The 20,852-nt window shown below is 51.1% G+C and overlaps 1 protein-coding gene across 2 annotated transcripts in view; it reads left to right on the top strand.

The window, feature by feature from the left end:
- The window catches only part of OPA3 (OPA3, outer mitochondrial membrane lipid metabolism regulator), a 57,329-nt gene that overhangs the window by 16,317 nt on the left and 20,160 nt on the right, over positions 1-20,852 (top strand). Inside the window, exon 2 of one of the 2 annotated variants that reach the window (XM_025366814.1) lies at positions 13,362-14,754. The exons of the other annotated variant lie outside the window; for it this stretch is intronic. Within the exon in view, the coding sequence (XP_025222599.1) occupies positions 13,362-13,759 (398 nt within the window). The 3' untranslated portion in view covers positions 13,760-14,754. Of the gene's footprint in view, positions 1-13,361; positions 14,755-20,852 lie in introns of those variants that run through there. 2 annotated transcript variants of the gene reach the window in all.

The raw sequence follows: 20,852 nt of genomic DNA, 5'->3' as shown, positions 1-20,852 counted from the left end.
TGCTGGGATACAAGTGTGAGCCACCACGCCTGGTCAGTTTATTTTGTTTGCTACTCTTAATAAAAGTGTATTCGTTTATTTTATTCCAGTATATGAATATGCCATGCTTTGTTTGATAACTGTCCTAATGATGGACTTTGGGGTTGTTTCCAAGTTATTGCAAATAAAGGTGCTATGAACATTTGTGTACAAGCCTTTATATGGATGTTTTCATTTCTCTTGGTAGAAATGATATTCTCCCAGTAATTATCTAGGAGTAAAATTTCTGGGTTGTATGGTAAGGGTATATTTAATTTTGTAAGAAACTGGCTGGGCATGGCAGCTCACACCTGTAATCCAGCACTTTGGGAGGCTGAGATGGGCGGATCACGCAAGGTCAGGAGTTCAAGACCAGCCTGGCCAACATGGTGAAACCCGTCTCTACTGAAAATACAAACAGCTGGATGTGGTGGCGGGTGCCTGTAATCCCAGCTACTCAGGCGGCTGAGGCAAAAGAATCGCCTGAACCCGGGAGACAGAGGTTGCAGTGAGCTAAGATCCCACAACTGCACTCCAGCGACAGAGCAAGACTCTGTCTCAAAAAAACGAAAACAACAACAACAACAACAACAAATTTATAGGAAACTACCAAAGAGTTTTGCCATGTGGTTCCAGTTGCCCCATATCCTTGCAATATTTAATATTTTCACAGTTTAATTTTAGCCATTCTGTTTGGTATAAAATGGTAACTTACTTGCTTTTCTTTGGTGAATGGTGCTATTGAGTACTTTTCCATGTGATAATAAATAAACATTTATTATGTCATACAGTTCTTGAGAATCAGGAATTTAGGAACGGCTTCATTGGGTGGCCCTGGCTAGGAGTCTGTGGACCCGAAGTCTTGCCCAGGGCTGGAGGATCTACTTCCAAGAAGGTTGATTCACTTGAATCAAGAATGAAAGTGACCAAGACTAAAGAGGCAGTGTCTTCATAAAATTTTGGAAGTGACATATTACTTCTACTATATTCTGTTGGTCATACAGACCAACCCTGGTACCTGTGGGAAGGGAGAATACAGGGCCGTAAACACCAGGATACAGGGGATTGTTGGGGAGGAGGGCATCTTGGAGGCTGGCAACCACAATTCTATTACTACGATCAGTTAAAAATAATTGATTTTTTAAAGAATATTAAATCAGGCGGGTGGATCACCTAAGGGAGTGGTGGCTCACCCCTGTAATCCCAGCACATTGGGAGGCCAAGGCGGGTATATCATCTGAGGTCAGGAGTTAGAGACCAGCCTGGCCAACATGGCAAAGCCCTGACTCTACTAAAAATACAAAAATTAATGGGGCACAGTGGTCTGCGCCTGTAATCCCAGATACTCGGAAGGCTGAGGGAGGGGAATCACTTGAACCCTGGCAGCAGAGGTTGCAGTGAGCTGAGATCGTGCCTTTGCACTCCAGCCTGGGTGACAGAGCAAGACTCCGTCTCAAAAAAAATAATTAAAAATAAGAATATTAAACCAATCTTATATTCCTGCAGAAACCCCACTTGATTATGCTGTATTATCTTTTTTATATGTTGATGGCATTGGTTTGCTAATATTTTCCTAAAGATTTCATCTGTGGTCATCAGTGACATATTCTATAATTTTATTTTCTTGTATGTATTTGTCAGATTTGATTGATTGATTGATTAAGACCACGTGTCACTCTCACCCAGGCTGGAGTACAGTGGCAGGATCATGGTTCACTGCAGCCTTGAACCTGGGGGCTCAAGTAATCCTCCTATCTCAGTCTTCTGAGTAGCTGGGGCCACAGGCATGCACCACCATGTATAGCTAATTTAAAAATCTTTTTGTGGCCGAGCACGGTGGCTCATGGCTGTAATCCCAGCCTTTGGGAGGTGAGACAGGTGGATCACCTAAGGTCAGGAGTTCAAGACCAGCCTGACCAATATGGTGAAACCCCGTTTCTACTAGAATTTCAAAAATTAGCCGTAATTAGACTAAATACAAAAGTTAGTCTCACTCTGTTGCCCAGGCTGGAGTGCAGTGGCATGATCTCAGCTCACTGCAACCTCTGCCTCCCGGGTTCAAATGATTCTCCTGCCTCAGCCTCCCGAGTAGCTGGGATTACAGGGGCATGCCACCACGCCTGGTTAATTTCTGTGTTTGTAATAGAGACAGGGGTTCACCATGTTGGCCAGGCTGGTCTTGAACTCCTGACCTCAGGTGATCTATCCGCCTCGGCCTCCCAAAGTGCTGGGATTATAGGCATGAGCCACCGCGCCCAGCCACTAAACAAATTATGTAATGCATGCTGTTTCAGTCAGTGGTATACTAATAGCAATTGCATGATAATGCAATCCAAGAGAAAAGTTTTTTTTTTCTTTTTCTTTTTTTTTTTCTTGAGACGGAGTCTTGCTCTGTCACCCAGGCTGGAGTGCAGTGGTGCCATCTGGGCTCACTGCAAGCGCCACCTCCCGGGTTCACGCCATTCTCCTGCCTCAGCTTCCCGAGTAGCTGGGATTACAAGCACCCGCCACCACGCCCAGCTAATTTTTTGTGTTTTTAGTAGAGACGGAATTTCACTGTGTTAGCCAGAATGGTCTCGATCTCCTGACCTCGTGATCCGCCCTCCTTGGCCTCCCAAAGTGGTGGGATTACAGACGTGAGCCACGGTACCCGGCTGTTTTGTTTTTCTTTCCTTTGTTTTTTGTTTTTTTTTTTGGTTTTTTTTTTTTTTTTTTTTTTTTTTTGAGACAGAGTCTTGCTCTGTCACCAGGCTGGAGTGCAGTGGCACTCTCTCGGCTCACTGCAACCTCCGCCTCCCAGGTTCAAGCAATTCTCCTACCTCAGCCTCCCGAGTAGCTGGGACTACAGGTGTGTGCCACCACGCCCAGCTAATTTTTTGTTTCTGTATTTTTAGTAGAGACAGGGTTTCACCATGTTAGCCAGGATGGTCTCAATCTCTTCACCTCATGATCCGCCCGCCTTCGTCTCCCAAAGTGCTGGGATTACAGGCGTGAGCCACTGTGCCCAGCAGAGAAAAGTTTTAACTAAAATCACAAAGAATGAAATTTTTGGTTTTAATTTATAGATATATTTTTGTTTCAGAGACATATGACAGGATATTGAGCATTAAAAGTCACATTAGGATAAAACTTTATAGAGAAAGTAAAATGTAGGTGGAACTTCAAAGACAGCAGGGAACAATGCAAACTCTTAAAAAAGAACTGGTTGGTGTATTTTTAAGTGGCTTTGGAGGGAGACAGAGGAGCAGGGGTCTGGGAGCCATTAGGATGTCTTTGACCCAGATCTTTCCCATCCTCATCACCCCATGGCCAGGCTCACAGCTAAGCAGAGCCCCTATCTGGACCTCAGTGGCAGGTGTGGTTTTGTCCCCAGCAACACCCGGCAGGGTCACTGGAGTTCAAGGCCAAGGCTGAGTGGGCTCTCGACGCCTACATTGCCCACCAGCCCCATGCCAGAGGAACAGGCTTGTTTACAGTGTGGCACTTGCCCCCTGGGCTGTTCTCGGAGTCCTCCTGGTTCACCCCCAGTCAAGGAGGGATTCTGGGCTTAACCCCACCCTCAGCCACCTGGCACGTGTGGTCCTAGTCTCCAATTCCTTCTGCTTCTTGCCACCGCTCTTTCCCCCTCTCCCCTTCCTCCCCGTACCCGCCCCCTTCCATGAGTGCCTAGGTCTCAGCAGCCTCCCTGCTGGCTCAGTTACCTCTCAGCCATCTGCTCCTGCCTCAAGGCTTGCATCATTGATTCCCTCCCCTTCTGCCTAGTCACATTACCACCCCCCCTCGCCTCCCCCCCCAGCCAGCTTCCTTTTGTTCTTGTGACTTCTGCTGTCTTTCCACCTAAGACTGCTGTTTTATTGGGTCTTGAGAAGGGAGCAGCAGAGGTGCAGAGGTAGAGGCTTAACCTGTGCAGTCCTGGGGGCCAAGGTGGCTTGTTTGATTTTTTTGAAAAAAGTTTTAATTATCTGTTTTGGCCAGGCACAGTGGCGCACACTGGTAATCCCAGCACTTTGGGAGCCCAAGGCAGGCGGATCGCTTGAGCTCAGGAGTTCAAGACCAGCCTGGGCAACATGACGAAACCTCATCTCTATTTAAAAATAAAATAAAATAAAATAAAAGACCGGGCACAGTAGCTCACGCCTATAATCTCAGCACTTTGGGAGACCGAGGCAGGTGGATCATGAGGTCAGGGGTTTGAGACCAGCCTGTCCAACATGGTGAAACCCCGTCTCTACTAAAAGTACAAAAATTAGCTGGGCATGGTGGCGGGCACCTATAATCTCAGCTACTCGGGAGGCTGAGGCAGGAGAATCACTTGAACCCGGGGAGTGGAGGTTGCAGTGAGCCAAGATCACGCCATTGCACTCCAGCCAGGGCAACAAGAGGCTCTGTCTCAAAAAAAAAAATTCGCCAGGCATGCTGGTTCTTGCCTGTAGTCCCAGCTACTTGGGAGGCTGAGGCAGGAGGATTGCTTGATCCCTGGGATTCTAGGCTGCAGTGAGCCATGATCTTGCCACTGTACTCCAGTCTGAGTGACAGAGTAAAACCCTGTCTCAAAACAAAAACAGAAAGCCAGACTTCCTTACTCTATTTCAATTGCTGACAGAAATGCTGGAATTTATGAGATTATAGTGTTGGAGGGTCTGTCTTGGCTTTTTTTTTTTTTTTTTTTTTTGAGACGGAGTCTCGCTCTGTCGCCCAGGCTGGAGTGCAGTGGCCGGATCTCAGCTCACTGCAAGCTCTGCCTCCCAGGTTTTTACGCCATTCTCCTGCCTCAGCCTCCCGAGTAGCTGGGACTACAAGTGCCCGCCACCTCACCCGGCTAATTTTTTGTATTTTTTAGTAGAGACGGGGTTTCACCGGGTTAGCCAGGATGGTCTCGATCTCCTGACCTCGTGATCTGCCCGTCTCGGCCTCCCAAAGTGCTGGGATTACAGGCTTGAGCCACCGCGCCCGGCCTGTCTTGGCTTTTTAATTGTTATCATCCACTGTGCTGCAGGATTAAGGAGCCCAGCAAGGCCTTTCGCACCTGGACAGGTGAACCTGGCATAAATGCCCAGAAGCAGAATGACTGACTCCAGGGTGTGCATGGATTTACACTTACCCCAGCAAATGGGTGAGAAGGTCCATTTCCTCATAGTCGAGCCACCTGGGGGCTATTTCTGTTTTCGTTTTTTTCTACTTTGGATTAATTTTAGACTCAGAGAAAAGTTACAATAATAGTACAGAGAGTTCCCACATACCTTTCACCCAGAGTCTCCGGATGATAACATTTTACATAACCACATCGCAATGAGGCGACCCAGGAAATGAACACTGGTATAAAGCCTGCAGGCCTCATTCCTATCTCAGCAGTGTTTCCACTGGTGTCCTTTTCTGCCTGTTCCAGGATCTTCTCCAGAAGCGCACGTTCATTTAGGTGTCATTTCTTTTATTTATTTATTTATTTTTTTTTTTTGAGACCGAGTCTCAGTCTGTCGACCAGGCTGGGCAGTGGTGTGATCTCAGCTCACTGCAACCTCTGCCTCCCGGGTTCAAGCGATTCTGCTGCCTCAGCTTCCCAAGTAGCTATTACAGGCGTGCGCCATCCCACCCAGCTAATTTTTTTATTTTTAGTAGAGACGGGGTTTCACCCGGCTGATCTCAAACTCCTGACCTCAGGTGATCTGTCCACCTCAGCCTCCCAAAGTGTTGGGATTACAGGCGTGAGCCACTGCGCCGGGCCTGGAGTATGGTTTCTACTGAATGCTTATTGCTTTCACACCCTCATAAAGTTGAAAAACTGCAAGTTGAACCATCATAAGTCAGGGACTGTATTACTTAGGCTAAACAGTCTGATAGTTGTATGATTTATGATAGAAGAAAACCCAGCACCTCCTTTTCTACTTCAATTTCTGTCTCCCCCAGGTAGCCACTGTAACTCTTTTGGCTATTTTTTTGGTATTTATCATATTTTTTTTTTTTTTTTTGAGACGGAGTCTCGCCCTGTCACTCAGGTTGGAGTGCAGTGGTGCGATCTCAGCTCACTGCAACCTCCGCCTCCTGGTTTCAAGCGATTCTCTTGCCTCAGCCTCCAGGGTAGCTGGGATTACAGGCACCTGCCACCACACCCAGCTAATTTTTGTATTTTTAGTAGAGATGGGGTTTCACCTTATTGGTCAGGCTGGTCGTGAACTCCTGACCTCAGGTGATCCACCCACCTCAGCCTCCCAAAGTGCTGGGATTACAGGTGTGAGCCATGGCACCCGGCCTATCTTCCCTATCTTTTATTATCAGCTGACTTCCTCGTATGGAAGATAAAGATTTAATGTTTTTCCTCTCCCTCTCCCACATTAAATAACCTCTCTCTCCTCACTGGTAAACAATTCCGGTTACCGGTTCCACGGGATTTAGCCTCTCAGTAGCCAGCATGTTCATCATGGCCCTCTTGCCACTGTGGACTCTAGCAGTCACTACTGTGTCCTTATGATGACTCTTCACCATCACTTGCAGGAGAGTAGTGGCCCCTATGAGGAATACCTTCCCTTCGTTTTACGAGGAAGCAGCGATCGTGTGCAGACTTGTTCCCAATAGTGGGGGAGGCACTTTGTCTTTTCTTTTTTGAGATGGAGTTTTGCTCTTGCTGCCCAGGCTGGAGTACAGTGGCATGATCTTGGCTCACTGCAGTCTCTGCCTCCTGTGTTCAAGTGATTCTCCTGCCTCAGCCTCCCAAGTAGCTGGGATTACAGGCATGTGCCACCACGCCCAGCTAATTTTGTGTTTTTAGTAGAGACGGGGTTTTTCCATGTTGGTCAGGCTGATCTCGAACTCCTGATCTCAGGTGATCCACCCACCTCGGCCTCCCAAAGTGCTGGGATTACAGGCATGAGCCACTGCGTCCAGCCTGTGCTATTTGTCCATAAGCTCCTGAGCCCCAGTCCCCTACCATGGAGGGCGCTGTTTTGTCTTAGCAGCACATTTCCTGAGGAAAGGGTTGCATTCCAGCCACCTGCAGTTTCATGCTCAGAAAAATCTTGAACAATAGTTAACTGTGGCCAAGTATGTTACTTTACTTGACTCCGTGGGTTAAGATATCCCTCCTTTCTCTGGGAAATCTCCTCCCTGGGCCTGGTCAGCCATTGTGTTGTGACCTAGCGTGTCTGAAGTGCCTGTGACCTGGAGCTCCCGGGCTGAGAGAGATCTGAGCACAGGAATTTGGGTCCTGAAGTTCTGAGTGGCCCCGGGAAGTGGATGTGACAGTCGAGTAAGAAGAGGGCTTGGGAAATGGTACCCTGAGAAATGCCAGCCACTGAGGCCGAGGAAAGGGTCCATATCAGAGACAGACGGGTGGAGGGGGCCTGGAGCCAAGAGAAGCACACATCTCCAGGAGGAGGGGTGATGCACAGTGCCACATTCTCGAGGGGACAGATAACACCAAAAGCATCAGGAGAGAGAGAGGGGGGATGGGGAGCCAGAGACAGGGAGCCATACCTATTGTCCATGACCACCTCCTGGGCACCTCCACAGATCAGCTTTTTCATTAAGTGCCTGCTCTGTGCCTAGCTGGGGCTGGGGACAGTGCAGTGACCGAGTTAGGCTCAGGCCCTGCCTGCATCAGCCTCACAGTCCAGTTGGAGAGACAGACTTGTCACCATGCAGTGAGGACCCAGAGCAGTCAGAGCTCGGATGGAGGAGCCCAGGGGTCTGGAGGTCAGGGAAGACTTCCTGGAGGAGGGGACATCTGAGTTGGGATTCTCTGTTATGGAAGACAGATGAAAGGGAGTGAGTCTGGAGGGAGAGTTCAGGGAGGAGATGGAAAACGATTCTATGTAACCCAAGAGTAGATTCAGACCAGTGGGTAGGACGTACTTCCAGGAATAAAATTCCTAATAGGAGTCAGGAAGAGGATATTAGATTAACATTTACAAACTGAGCATTTTCTCCCTTACTCTGTCATTGCCATTCTCCCATTCCTGCCAGTTGAGTATTTTGATCCCTAGTTTTGATGAGGAAACACCAAGGCTCAACTTGCATATCCAGAAAGTGACAGAACCAGGATTTGAGTCCAGGTCTGTGTGACTCCAAAGTTCTTGCTGCCATTTATTAAGGCTGGTCTCGTGTTAAGCCCAGGGAGCTTTGAGAACCTTGAGAATGTGTCTGACCCAGCCTGTGGTTCAGGGAGAGCTTCCTGGAGGAAGGGACAGTTCAGCTGCGATCTAAAAGAAGAATTGGGAAAGGACAGGAAAAGAGAAATAGAGGAGGCCAGCTGCGGTGGCTCATACCTGTAATCCCAGCACTTTGGGAGGCCGAGGCGGGTGGATCACATGAGGTCACGAATTCGAGACCAGCCTGGTCAACGTGGTGAAACCCTGTCTCTACCAAAAATACAAAAATTGGCCAGGTGTGGTGGTGTGCATCTGTAGTCCGAGCTACATGGGAGGCTGAGGTGAGAGAATCGCTTGAACCCAGGAGGTAGAGGTTGCAGTGAGCTGAGGTCGCGCCACTGCAGTCCACCTGGGACAGCACGGTGAGACTCAATCTCAAAAAAAAAAAAGAAAGAAAGAGGAAAGGAAAGGAAAGGGAAGAGAAGAGAAGGGGGAAGGGAAGGGGAGGGGAAGGGGGATGAGAAGGGGAAGGGGAAGGAGAGGGAAGGATACCATTGTCCAAGTTCTTTTAAGTAATAGAGAAAGTAGGACCACTGACTTATTCATTTTATGAGTCCAATAGAATAGTGATATCAAAGCTTGACAAAGCCATTACAGAAAAGGAAAATTATAGGTTAAGATCTCTCATGAAGTTGGAGTCAGGCCAGACATGGTGGCTCACACCTGTAGTCCCAATACTTTGGGAGGCCGAGGTGGGCAGATCACTTGAGGTCAGGAGTTCAAGACCAGCCTGGCCAACATGGAGAAATCCCGTCTCTACTAAAAATACAAAAGTTAGTTGGGCATGGTGGCCGGCGCCTGTAATCCCAGCTACTTGGGAGGTTCAGGCAGGAGAATCACTCGAACCCGGGAGGCAGAGGTTGCAGTGAGCCAAGATCAAGCCACTGCCCTCCAACCTGGGCAACAAGAGCAAAACTCTATCAAAAAAAAAGCAGTGAAGTCTCATGAAACAGCACTCAAGAGGGTCTCCTCTCTGCCTTAGTCACACCACATTGGAGAGTGTTTCCATGGCCACTGCACCGTGTAGCCGAGATCACGCCACTGCTCTCCAACCTTGGGGACAAAGCGAGACTCCGTCTGAAAAAAAAAACGGAACATAGAATAATAAAAACTGCACACAAATCCCCTGTAGAAATGGGGGAGTGGAGGAAGGGCAGGCGGTGTGGGGACAGAGTGCTCACCTTTCATAGTGGCGCTGGATTATGAGTAGCTAACAATGGTTTAGATCTGAACAAACCTCCAGCTGAAGAGCTCAGAAATGAGTGAGGTGTGCCTACTGCGGGCTGTCCAGGAGATGGCGCTAGGGGAAAACAGGCTGACGACAGCAGTAGTTGAGGGTTCCTCTGAGGAGGGAACTTTGACTACGTTTTATAGTTTGAGTACTTTGTTTTCTTGCAATGTGTTACTTTTATTTGCGGCAGGGATTGGGGGTGGGGAGCGACGGGGAATGGTAGGTTTTTTCTTTTCTTTCTTTTTTCTTTTTAATTTTTTTAATTTTTTTTTTTTTTTTTGAGACAGAGTCTTGCTCTTGTTGCCCAGCCTGGAGTGCAGTGGCGTGGTCTTGGCTCACTGCAACCTCCGCCTCCCGGGTTCAAGCGATTCTTCTGCCTCAGCCTCCCGAGTAGCTGGGATTACAGGGGCCTCCCACTACGCCCCGCTAATTTTTTGTATTTTTAGTAGAGATGGGGTTTCACCATGTTGGCCAGGCTGATCTTGAACTCCTGACCCCATGATCCACCTGTCTCGGCCTCCCAAAGTGCTGGGATTAAAGGCCTGAGCTACAGCGCCTGGCCAGTTTGTTCTTTTCTTCTCACCAGTTCCTTCTGATTGCTGCGTGGAGCACAATTGCAGAGGGTGAGGCTGGGGCCGGCAGATGGGAAGGAGGCTGGAGGCGGGACCCACTTATGTGTTAAGCTTAGATCTAATGAGCATCATGTGTGTGCCTGACCTGGCACTGGGCAGTGCTGGGGACACAGCAGTGACTGTGACAGCCCTGGGCCCCGCCCTCGTGAGGCTTACAGGACAGTGGGGAGACTGATTGCAGACAAGTAACTGGATAGCCACTATTCCTGGTTGTGATAGGCACTTGGAAGTGGATAGACAGGCTGCATTCCTCCTATTCAGGTCAGGGAGGGGAACGTTGGTCAGAGCTGGGATGGATCCTGGACGAGGACAGCAGAAGGGAATCCACTGGGAGAGATGTTCAAGATGCAGAATGGACCCGACACGCAGCTGAGAGGCCATGGGAGGAGGGGAACAGCTGGGATGAGGCCCCGGTCTCTAGCTGGGGGACAGGTGTGGGGCCGGGAGCTGGGTTCAGGTTTGGACACGCTGAGTGTGAGGGGTCTAGGAGACATCTGGAACCTGTTGACCCCCGCAAGTCTGGTGAGTCCTCCAGCTTACTCTGTCCCGGCCCCTCACAGCTATCACTTCTAGAATCACAGCCCTGTTGTGATTCATTCCCACCTGGGCCTTGTTTCCTGAAGCCCACATCTGACCACTGACCCGAGAGAGAATGCCGTCAGCCCCCACTCTAAGAGCCCTGAAAGCCCATGCCTGCGCGCATACACACACACACCCTCTTTGATTTGATTTTCTGTGGCCTGGGTACGTGCCCACTCCCATTGGCACACCCAGACCCACCTGCTGGCCCAAATCCCCATGCGTGGTCTACGCTGAGACACTTGCAGTTGCACACTGGGAACCCCACCCAGGAAGGCCAGAGGAGGCCTCAGCCCTCACCACTCTCTGGCCACTGTGCTAGGTGTCCCTGACATGAAGGAGGCAGTGACAGTTACGGGCCCAGCTCTGGGCCACCACCAGGGCTGGCGAGTGTTATTGTCAGGATGATGCTGTCCTTCCTGTGTTACAGAGGGGGGCTCGGGGCAGGCTGTCATTGACCAGAGAGCAGGTGGCAGAGCCCTAGGGGGACCCCAGGTCAGCCTGACCCTAAGACCTCAGTGTGGGAGGGTCTCCACAGCCTGGATCCCAGGAACCCACAAGCCCAGGGCCTAAGCCACAGTCAGCTGTAACAGTAACTGCAGCAGCTGACAGTGACAGTGACAGTGACTGCTCGGGCCCTGGGCTCGTGCCTCAGGTCTTCCCTCCAGCTCCAGCAGAGCGCCCCCACACCTTCCTGCCGCCCCACCCCTTTGAAGATGAAAGATGTGTAGTGGCTGGGCATAGTGGCTCACACCTGCAATCCCAGCACTTTGGGAGGCTGAGGCAGCCAGATTGCTTGAGCCTAGGAGTTCGAGACCAGCCTGGGCAACATACTGATAACCCCCATCTCTATTTTAAAAAAAATACAAAAATGGCTGGGCGCAGTGGCTTATGCCTGTAATCCCAACCAACACTTTGGGAGGCTGAGGTGGGCGGATCACGAGGTCAGGAGATCGAGACCATCCTGGATAACATGGTGAAACCCCGTCTCTATTAAAAGTACAAAAAAATTATCCAGGCATGGTAGCGGGCGCCTATAGTCCCAACTACTCGGGAGGCTGAGGCAGGAAAATGGCATGAACCCGGGAGGCAGAGCTTGCAGTGAGCCGAGATCACGCCACTGCACTCCAGCGGATGACAGAGCGAGACTCCGTCTCAAAAAAAAAAACAAAATTTTAGCCAGACATACCTGTAGTCCCAGCTACTCAAGGGACTGAGGTGGTGGGAGGATCACTTGAGCCTGGAAGGTCGAGGCTGCAGTGAGCCACGATTGCGCCACTACACTCCAGCCTGGGTGACAAAACAAGACCCCGTCTCGAAAATAATAAAAATAAAAACAAGCTCTTCTTTTTCAGTCAGAAATTTCACATGGTTTCTTTTCATTCGTGTACTTTTGTATTTACAGTCCACATACCCACAGAATTCCATCTAATTTATATGTCGGCAACCAAAATACATACAGAAATTTACATGTTAATTTCCTGTGACCATAAGGTTCTAAATGCTAAATTGTTTTCTTCTGGATTGAGTTAATTTTGAAATTATTATTAGTGCACAGTTACTTTAAAATGTTCATCTTTTGGCTGGGAGCAGTGGCTCACGACTGTAATCCCAGCACTTTGAGAGGCCAAGGCGAGTGGATCACAAGGTCAGACGATCGAGACCAGCCTGGCCATGGTGAAACCCCTTCTGTACTGAAAATACAAAAAATTAGCCAGACATGGTAGTGCACGCCTGTAGTCCCAGCTACTCAGGAGGCGGAGGCAGGGAAATTGCTTGAACACGGGAGGCAGAGGTTGCAGTGAGCCAAGACCGTGCCACTGCACTCCAGCATGGCAACAGAGCGAGACTCCATCTCTAAAACAACAACAACAAAAGAGTTCATCTTTTATACATTTTCATGAATAATTACTAAACCTTTAAAGTAAAAGAAGATGTTGCAAATGAGTCTGCAAAAGCACCAGACAAGGGTTCCCTCTGTGGTTTCATGTGCCCTTGGATGAATATTAATTGTTGCAGGAGTGAGTCAGGGTGCAGCATCAATTCTGCACTGGTTTTAAAGACTCAAGTGCTGAGAATCTTCCTTCATAAAGAAGCAGCTAGGCAAGGAAGGAGTTTTTGTTCCAGCAGCACCACTCACCTCTTGAGCTCCCACCAAGGTATGTGCCCAAAACCTCACTGTGAAGAGCTGCAGCTCTTAGCTGCACCTTCAGGGCTGATGAAATTCTAGGATTGGAGCCATCAAACTTGCAAAATTGATTGATTATTACAAGTGTATCTAAGTGTTCAGAGGCACTTAGCATCGATTGCCACCTTAAGCTGCCCTTTGGAGCCAGGAGCCCCCATCCCCCCCACCAACCTGCAGCCCCAACTTTGCACTTTGGGAAAATAAGGCAAGAAAGGGGGCTGGTCTTTCTCCTGGGAAGTGGGTGGGGCGACAGTGCCAGGGCAGGACAGCCTGGCTGGCGGTGGCTTAAGGGAGGAACACAGGGAGCTAAGCATCTGGCAACTGGACCTTTACACCGTCCATGAACTTTGCGCTGTGGAAGTCCCTGGTGTCCCTCTTGGGGCGTGGCCCCTCAAGTCTGAGGACCTCCCTTCTGGGGCAGTGTTTCTCATCCCTGGCTGCTCGCTAGAATCTTCTGGTCTTTTAAAAGACCCCTGGGTTACCCAGGCTAGGTGACTGCATTCCCTGGGTGAGAGGGGTGGGGCTTGCAGGGGGCTCCCAGAGCGCAGCCTGACCCCTCTCTTCCCCCGCAGTGTACCACTGGGTGGAGATGCGGACCAAGATGCGCATCATGGGCTTCCGAGGCACGGTCATCAAGCCGCTGAACGAGGAGGCGGCAGCCGAGCTGGGCGCGGAGCTGCTGGGCGAAGCCACCATCTTCATCGTGGGCGGCGGCTGCCTGGTGCTGGAGTACTGGCGCCACCAGGCGCAGCAGCGCCACAAGGAGGAAGAGCAGCGCGCCGCCTGGAACGCGCTGCGGGACGAGGTGGGCCACCTGGCGCTGGCGCTAGAAGCGCTGCAGGCGCAGGTGCAGGCGGCGCCGCCACAGGGCGCCCTGGAGGAACTGCGCACAGAGCTGCAAGAGGTGCGCGCCCAGCTCTGCAACCCCGGCCGGTCTGCGTCCCAGGCAGTGTCTGCGTCCAAGAAATAGGAGCTTGCTGGACCCTGAATTTGGACATGGCCTATGTACCTAACGTGGCCTTCTTCCCACACCACCCCTGCCTGTGCTGGCCCAGTGGAAACCACCAGGATTTTGGTGCAACTTGGCATTTGGTTACCCCTGCTGATAAGAGCAGCAGTTACCTGCCACTGGGACCAGCAGGTGAAGTGTTGCAACATAGCCCTCTCCATCATCCTTCACCTCCTAGCCCCGACTCCAAACCAGGACGACCTGCAAAGTCCCAGCCAGCAGGACACCGCGGGCACTCTGGCAAATGAAAAAACGGAACCTGGTCTTGAGCTGAATCAATGTGTTATTGTTAACGCTCCCCCCTGCCCCCCCCCGGTTTACCTGATCAGTGTTAACCTTTACCGGGACACTCATCTGTTACACTGGAACACCCCCTTCTCTTTGTCAATGGGTACAGACCTCTGTAAGGAAATGCAGTGTGTTGCAGTGGTCTTTTCTCCCCGTCACCTTCTAAGGTCAGCTCTAGCTGAGCATCACTGCTGTCTTTAGGAGAAAAAACAAAGGTGCGGCTGGGAGCCATGGCTCATACCTGTAATCCCAGCACCTGGGGAGGCTGAGGCGGCCAGATCACTTGAGGTCAGGAGTTCCAGACCAGCCTGGCCAACATGGTGAAAACCCATCTCTACTAAAAATACAAAAATTAGCTGGGTGTGATAGGGTGCGCTTGTAATCCCAGCTACTCGGGAGGCTGAGGCAGGAGAATTGCTTGAACCCACGAGGTGGAGATTGCAGTGAGCCAAGATGGTACCATTACACTCTAGCCTGGGCGACAGAGCAAGACACCATCTCAAAACCAAAAGTTAACTAGGCGTGGTGGTGGGTGCCTGTAATCCCAGCTACTTGGGAGGCTGAGACAAGAGAATTGCTTGAACTTGGAAGGTGGAGGTTGCAGTGAGCCGAGATTGTACCACTGTATTTCAGCCTCGGTGACAGAGTGAGACTATGTCTCAAAAAAAAAAAAAAAAAAAATCCTGGCCGGGCACGGTGGCTCACACCTGTAATCCCAGCAGTTTGGAAGTCCGAGGTGGGCGGGTCACTTGATGTTGGGAGTTTGAGACCAGCCTGACCAATATGATGAAACCCCGTCTCTACTAAAAATACAAAAATTAGCCGGGCATGGTGGCATGTATCTGTAATCCCGGCTACTTGGAAGGCTGAGACAGGAGAATTGCTTGAACCCGGGAGGCAGAGGTTGTAGGGAGCTGAGATTGCACAATTGCACTCCAGCCCAGGCAACAAGCAAAACTCCATCTTTAAAAAAAAAAACAAAAAACAAAAAAACCCTGGCTGGGCGCGGTAGCTCACACCTGTAATCCCAGCACTTTGGGAGGCCAAGATGGGTGGATCACCTGAGGTCAGGAGTTCGATACCAGCCTGACCAACATGACAAAACCCCATCTCTACTAAAAAATACAAAATTAGCCAGGCGTGGTGGCGCATGCCTGTAATCTCGGCTACTCGGGAGGCTGAGGCAGAAGAATCGCTTGAACCTAGGAGGCGGAGGTTGCGGTGAGCCGAGATCGTGCCATTGCACTCCAGCCTGGGCAACAAGAGCGAAACTCTGTCTCAAAACAAACAAACAAACACAAAAGGTCCTGGCCTGCAGTCAATCCATGGAATCATTGTACCTTCCCTTGAGGCCCCAAGTGAACTATTCCAACAGAACACTCTCATCCTTGAGTCTGTGGCACGACCCACTGGAATGGCGCTACAGGGTCTTTTCTGTGAATGTCCTCCAACCCTCTTTCCATGGTGGGAAATTTGATCCTAACTAGGGCTAATCCAGCCTGTCCTTCTGCCTCAGCCCCCTATTTTCCTGTCCTCAGAGTCCCTGGAGCTTGTACTGTGTGGCATGTCCTTTCTTGCCTTCCCCACCTTGCTCAGCATTTTTCAGGGCCCCAGTCGAATCCAAGCCCATGAATTCAGTTGTCACATCCTTCATCTTCCATCCGCGTCTCCTAATCTGTGTGTTCTTGCTTTCTTTCCTCGGAGCTCTGGACTGACCCGACAGCCCGTCTTCATGTAGCGGTACCCTCCTGCCTCCATAGCCCCCAGTCCCACCCCTATCCTACCAATTAGGCCACCAGTTGGCCTTAACTCCTTGATTAATTTCCTGGGGCTGCCATAACAGGTCACCAGTGGGTGGTGAACTTGATGGCTTCAGTGTAACAGGAATTTAATTCACACAGTTCTGGAGTCCAGAAGTCTGAAACCAAGGTGCTGACAGGGACACGCTCCCTCTTCCAGCTCCTGGTGATTCCAGGCCTTCCTTGGCTCTGCCTCCAGCTTCACATGGCCTTTTCCCTCTTCTGTTTTGTCACTTACCAGAACACCTGTCATTGTATTTAGGGCCTATCTTGAGTTCAGGGTGATCCCACCTCAAGACCCTTAATTACATCTAAAAAAACACTTTTTCCAAATAAACTGTCATAAGTACAGGTCCTGGGGGTTAGTATGTGGACATGTCTGTTGGGGGCCCACCATTCAAGCCATTCAGCCCATACTCCTCCTCACCCCAAAAGTATGCTGGCGTCCAGGTGCAGTGGCTCACACCTGTAATCTCAGCACTTTGGGAGACCAAGGCAGGAGGGAACTCTTTGAGCCCAGGAGCTGAAGACCAGCCTGGGCAACACAGTAAGAACCCATCTCTACAAAAATAAAATAAAAATATTAGCCAGATGCGGTGGTGCATGTCTGTAGTCCCAGCTACTTGGGAGGCTGAGGCAGGAGGATCACGCGAGCCCTGGAGGTTGAGGCTGCAGTGAGCTGTGATCCTGCCACTTTACTCCAGCCTGGATGAGAGAGCGAGACCTTTTCTTAGAAAAAAAGTACCCTGGGACTCCCGCCAACCCTGCGGGCCATTTAGCCTTCCCGCTAGCTGAGAGGAACAGTCTAGGAACCCCCCCTTTGCTACTGGGTTTCTCTTCCCGGATCTGCCACTGAAGCAGGGGGCGGGTGGGTCCCACTAGCCTGCAGTCTGCCCTTCCGACTGTAGCTGTCTCCTAATTAGAGGAGCCGCAAGATGATGAAGGCATCCTGAGGCTGTATCTGAGAACCATCATGTGGATCTCCACAATGGGTACAGAGCTTATTAAAATAAGCTCTGATGGGAAGGGTTCTGATGGGGAGAGGCCCAAGAGTCACCCTATGAGGTGGGAAAACTAAGGCCAAGGGTAAACAAAGGGACTTACCAGAGATGCCACAGCCAATGAGGGGCTGACTGCCCAGGGCGGTGAAGTAGTAGGGGCAGAGTGAGGGGCTTGTATTACCCTAACTGCAGAGTGAGGAGGGAGAGGCGATGGCTGAGCAGAGGCTGGGGGGGTGGCGATCTCTACACAGAGGCCCAGGCCGTCCCAGAGGTGGCGTTGACAATGGGAGACCCTCTCTATGCCCTCTCAGAGCAGCCCCGGATCACACCTGAGATCATAGCATTGTGTAAACGGGGCAACCATTCCACCTGGGCCCGCTCTCGGGAAGCTGCAGGTGAAAGTGGGAGGGCCGGGCTTTCCCCCACTTCCGTCCTCACCTCCCTTCTCTAAGGAGGTAAATATGGCCCGGACCAAGATCTGCCCAAATAGAAAGCCAGGAAACAGGTTCTGAAACAGCTTTTCTGTTCTGTTCTGTTCTGTTCTATTCTTTTCTTTTGTTTGGAGACAGAGTCTAGCTCTGTCACCCAGGCTGGAGCGCAGTGCTGCGATCTCGGCTCACTGCAGCTTCCACCTGCCAGGCTCAACCAGTTCTCCTGCCTGAGCCTCCGGAGTAGCTGGGATTACATGCGCCCACCACCCACGCCTGGCTAATTTTTGTATTTTAGTGGAGATGGGGTTTCACCAGGTTGCCCAGGCTGGTCTTGAACTCCTCACCTCAGGTGATCCACCCGCCTCGGCCTCCCAAAGTGCTGGGATTACAGGTGTGAGCCACTGTGCCTGGCCTGAAACAACATTTCAGTTCCTTCTGGAAGAGGGGGAGAACTTGGAGCAGAGGGAACTGATCGAGCGGGTCCTGAGTGGGGCTATGTTTAAAACTGGGAGTGACCCAGGCGCGCATGGTGGCTCACGCCTCTCATCCCAGCACTTTGAGAGGCCGAGGTGGACGAATCACATGATGTTAGGAGATCGAGACCAGCCTGGCCAATATGGCGAAACCCCGTCTATACTAAAACTACAAAAATTAGCCGAGCGTCGTGGCACATTCCTGAATCCCAGCTACTCGGGAGACTGAGGCACGAGAATTGCTTGAACCCAGGAGGCAGAGGTTGCAGTGAGCTGAGATCACGCCACTGCACTCTAGCCTGGGTGACAGAGTGAGACTCTGTCTCTCTCTCACACACACACACACACACACACACACACACACACACACAAAGACAGAGGTGGGAATGTGAAGACAGGCAGGAGCTCCAATTCCTGACCCCAGCACCATCCTGACCCAGATGGAGTGCTGCTCTCACATCTCAGAGACTTCGTACTCAGTCCTGCCCTGCCCTGACAGGTGGCCAGTCCTCATGGGCAGCAGGGCCATCTACTTCCCCCACTGCTTTGCCAGGGGTGGCCGGGGTGTGTGGAAATGGAAAGAATGTCCTTTCAAAATGCAGGAGGCCAGAGGATGGTTCACTGCTCATGTGTTCTACTAGCTAAAATTGTGTATACCTTGCAATGTGGGGAGAGGGGTTAGAATAAATTTGTAAATGAAGCTGATTGTCTTCAAGTTGATGCATTCTTTTTTCATATTTAAAAAGTCCTTGGGGCTGGGCGCGGTGGCTCACGTCTGTAATCCCAACACTTTGGGAGGCCAAGGCGGGTGGATCACCTGAGGTCAGGAGTTGAAGACCAGCTTGACCAACATGGTGAAACCTCGTCTCTACTAAAAATCCAAAAATTAGCCAGGCATGGTGGCGTGCACCTGTAGTCCCAGCTACTCAGGAGGCTGAGGCAGGAGAATCACTTGAACCCGGGAGGCCAAGGTTGCAGTGAGCCGAGATCATGCCACTGTACTCCAGCCTGGGCGACAGAGCGAGACTCCATCTCTAAATAAATAAATAAATAAATAAAGTCCATGTCAACCTTAGGAAAAAATATCCTTTATTCTTTCACTCGAAAAACTCACTGAGGGGCCGGGCGCGGTGGCTCAAGCCTGTAATCCCAGCACTTTGGGAGGCCGAGACGGGCGGATCACGAGGTCAGGAGATCGAGACCATCCTGGCTAACACAGTGAAACCCCGTCTCTACTAAAAAATACAAAAAACTAGCCGGGCGAGGTGGCGGGCGCCTGTAGTCCCAGCTACTCAGGAGGCTGAGGCAGGAGAATGGCGTAAATCCGGGAGGCGGAGCTTGCAGTGAGCCGAGATCCGGCCACTGCACTCCAGCCTGGGCGACAGAGCGAGACTCTGCCTCAAAAAAAAAAAAAAAAAAGAAAAACTCACTGAGGTGGTGCTGCACCCGGGCATGGACCCAGTGTCCTTGGTGGAGCATCTCCCGCAAAAAAAAAAAAAACTCACTGAGTTACCCACTCTCTGCCCCACCCCGTGCTGGGGTCACAGCGGTGACAGAGGCAGCCCCAGCCCTGCCCTCACCCAGTCTTACTTACAGATGCTCACACATACATTTATTTTCCAGTGTTCCCTGCCCCACCCCATAGTTGTTTAGGAAGCAGGGGCTGGGCTGAATGCAGACTCCCCCCTCCGGGGTGACTCAGGACTATAAAACCATCCATCCCAGCTCACAAAACCCTGGGAGGTGCCCTGAGGGCTGTGCCTCTCCCATCTCCTGGTAGGCTGTGCTGTCCCCCTTGTTGGTGTCTCTGTAGGGCATGCCCTTGCCTGGAGGGGGGAAAGATGGCTGAGAGCCACCCCAGGAGAAAATGGACTTTACATAAGCCCCAACCTGATCTGTTGGCCCACGGAGCCACTCTTGGGCCATTCGCTGTGTTCCTGAGTGGCGGGCTTGGGTCCCCAGTGGCAATGGCTTATAGCTGGAGTCGGTGTGGACAGAGAGAGGAGAAGCATGGCATCTCTGAGTGTATTGAGGATCGACTGCGCCAGGCTCCGTTCTAGTAACTGGGAACCAGTTGGGAGTAAGCAGAGGCCCTCACTGGAGCTGACGTTCTAGTGCCAGAGAACGGCAATAAGGAAGGAAAGAGTGGTCAGGCGCGGTGGCTCACGCCTGTAATCCCAGCTCTTTGGGAGGCTGAGGCAGGCTGATCACCTGAGGTCGGGAGCTTGAGACCAGCCTGACCAACATGGACAAACCCTGTCTTTACTAAAAATACAAAATTAGCAGGGCGTGGTGGCGCATGCCTGTAATCCCAGCTACTCAGGAGGCTGAGGCAGGAGAATCGCTTGAACTCGGGAGGCGGAGGTTGCAGTGAGCCAAGATTGCACCATTGCACTCCAGCCTGGGTAACAAGAATGAGACTCCGTCTCAAAAAAAAAAAAAAAAAAAAAAGGGAAAGATCTAATCCAGCATGCGGTGATGAGGACTGAGAGGAATAGAGGCAGGGGAGGAGTTCCGGACTCATGGGCACTGCTGATCTGGACAGGTGGGCAGGGAGGAGGCAGCAGTTCAGATGGAGGGAGACAGAGGGCTGTGAGTATCTGTGAAAGTCCTAGGACAGATGTGGCATTGGCCTGTTCCTGGAACAGCAAGAGGTTCTAGCTGTCAGAATAGAGCAGTGGCGCGCTGACCAAGGCCTTCGGGCCAAATCAAGGGGACCCTTGCTACCTGTCTTTGTAAATAAAGAACCCAGGCGCTCATTCGTTTCCGTGTTTTCCACGGTTGCTTTTGCAGTACAGTGACAGAGCTGAGTATTTGCACAGAGATCCTAGGGCCCTTGTACTCTCTGGCCCTTTACGGAAAAAGTTTACCCTCCCCTGGAATAGAGTAACCGAGGGGAGACGCTGAGCGAGGGGTCCAGGCAAGCAAAGGCTGCCCCTTGCCTTGATTGGCACAACTGTGGAGGTCATCCCAGCTCTGGAGCCCCCACAGGATCACTCAGGCCTCTGCTTCCACCGCATCTGGCTTCAGCTTCCCCCTCTGCGGAGTCCTCCCTCCCTCCT

Source organism: Theropithecus gelada, chromosome 19 (assembly GCF_003255815.1).
Source record: "Theropithecus gelada isolate Dixy chromosome 19, Tgel_1.0, whole genome shotgun sequence".
Classification (NCBI taxonomy): Eukaryota; Metazoa; Chordata; class Mammalia; order Primates; family Cercopithecidae; genus Theropithecus; species Theropithecus gelada.
This window is presented reverse-complemented; position numbering and strand designations above follow the sequence as displayed.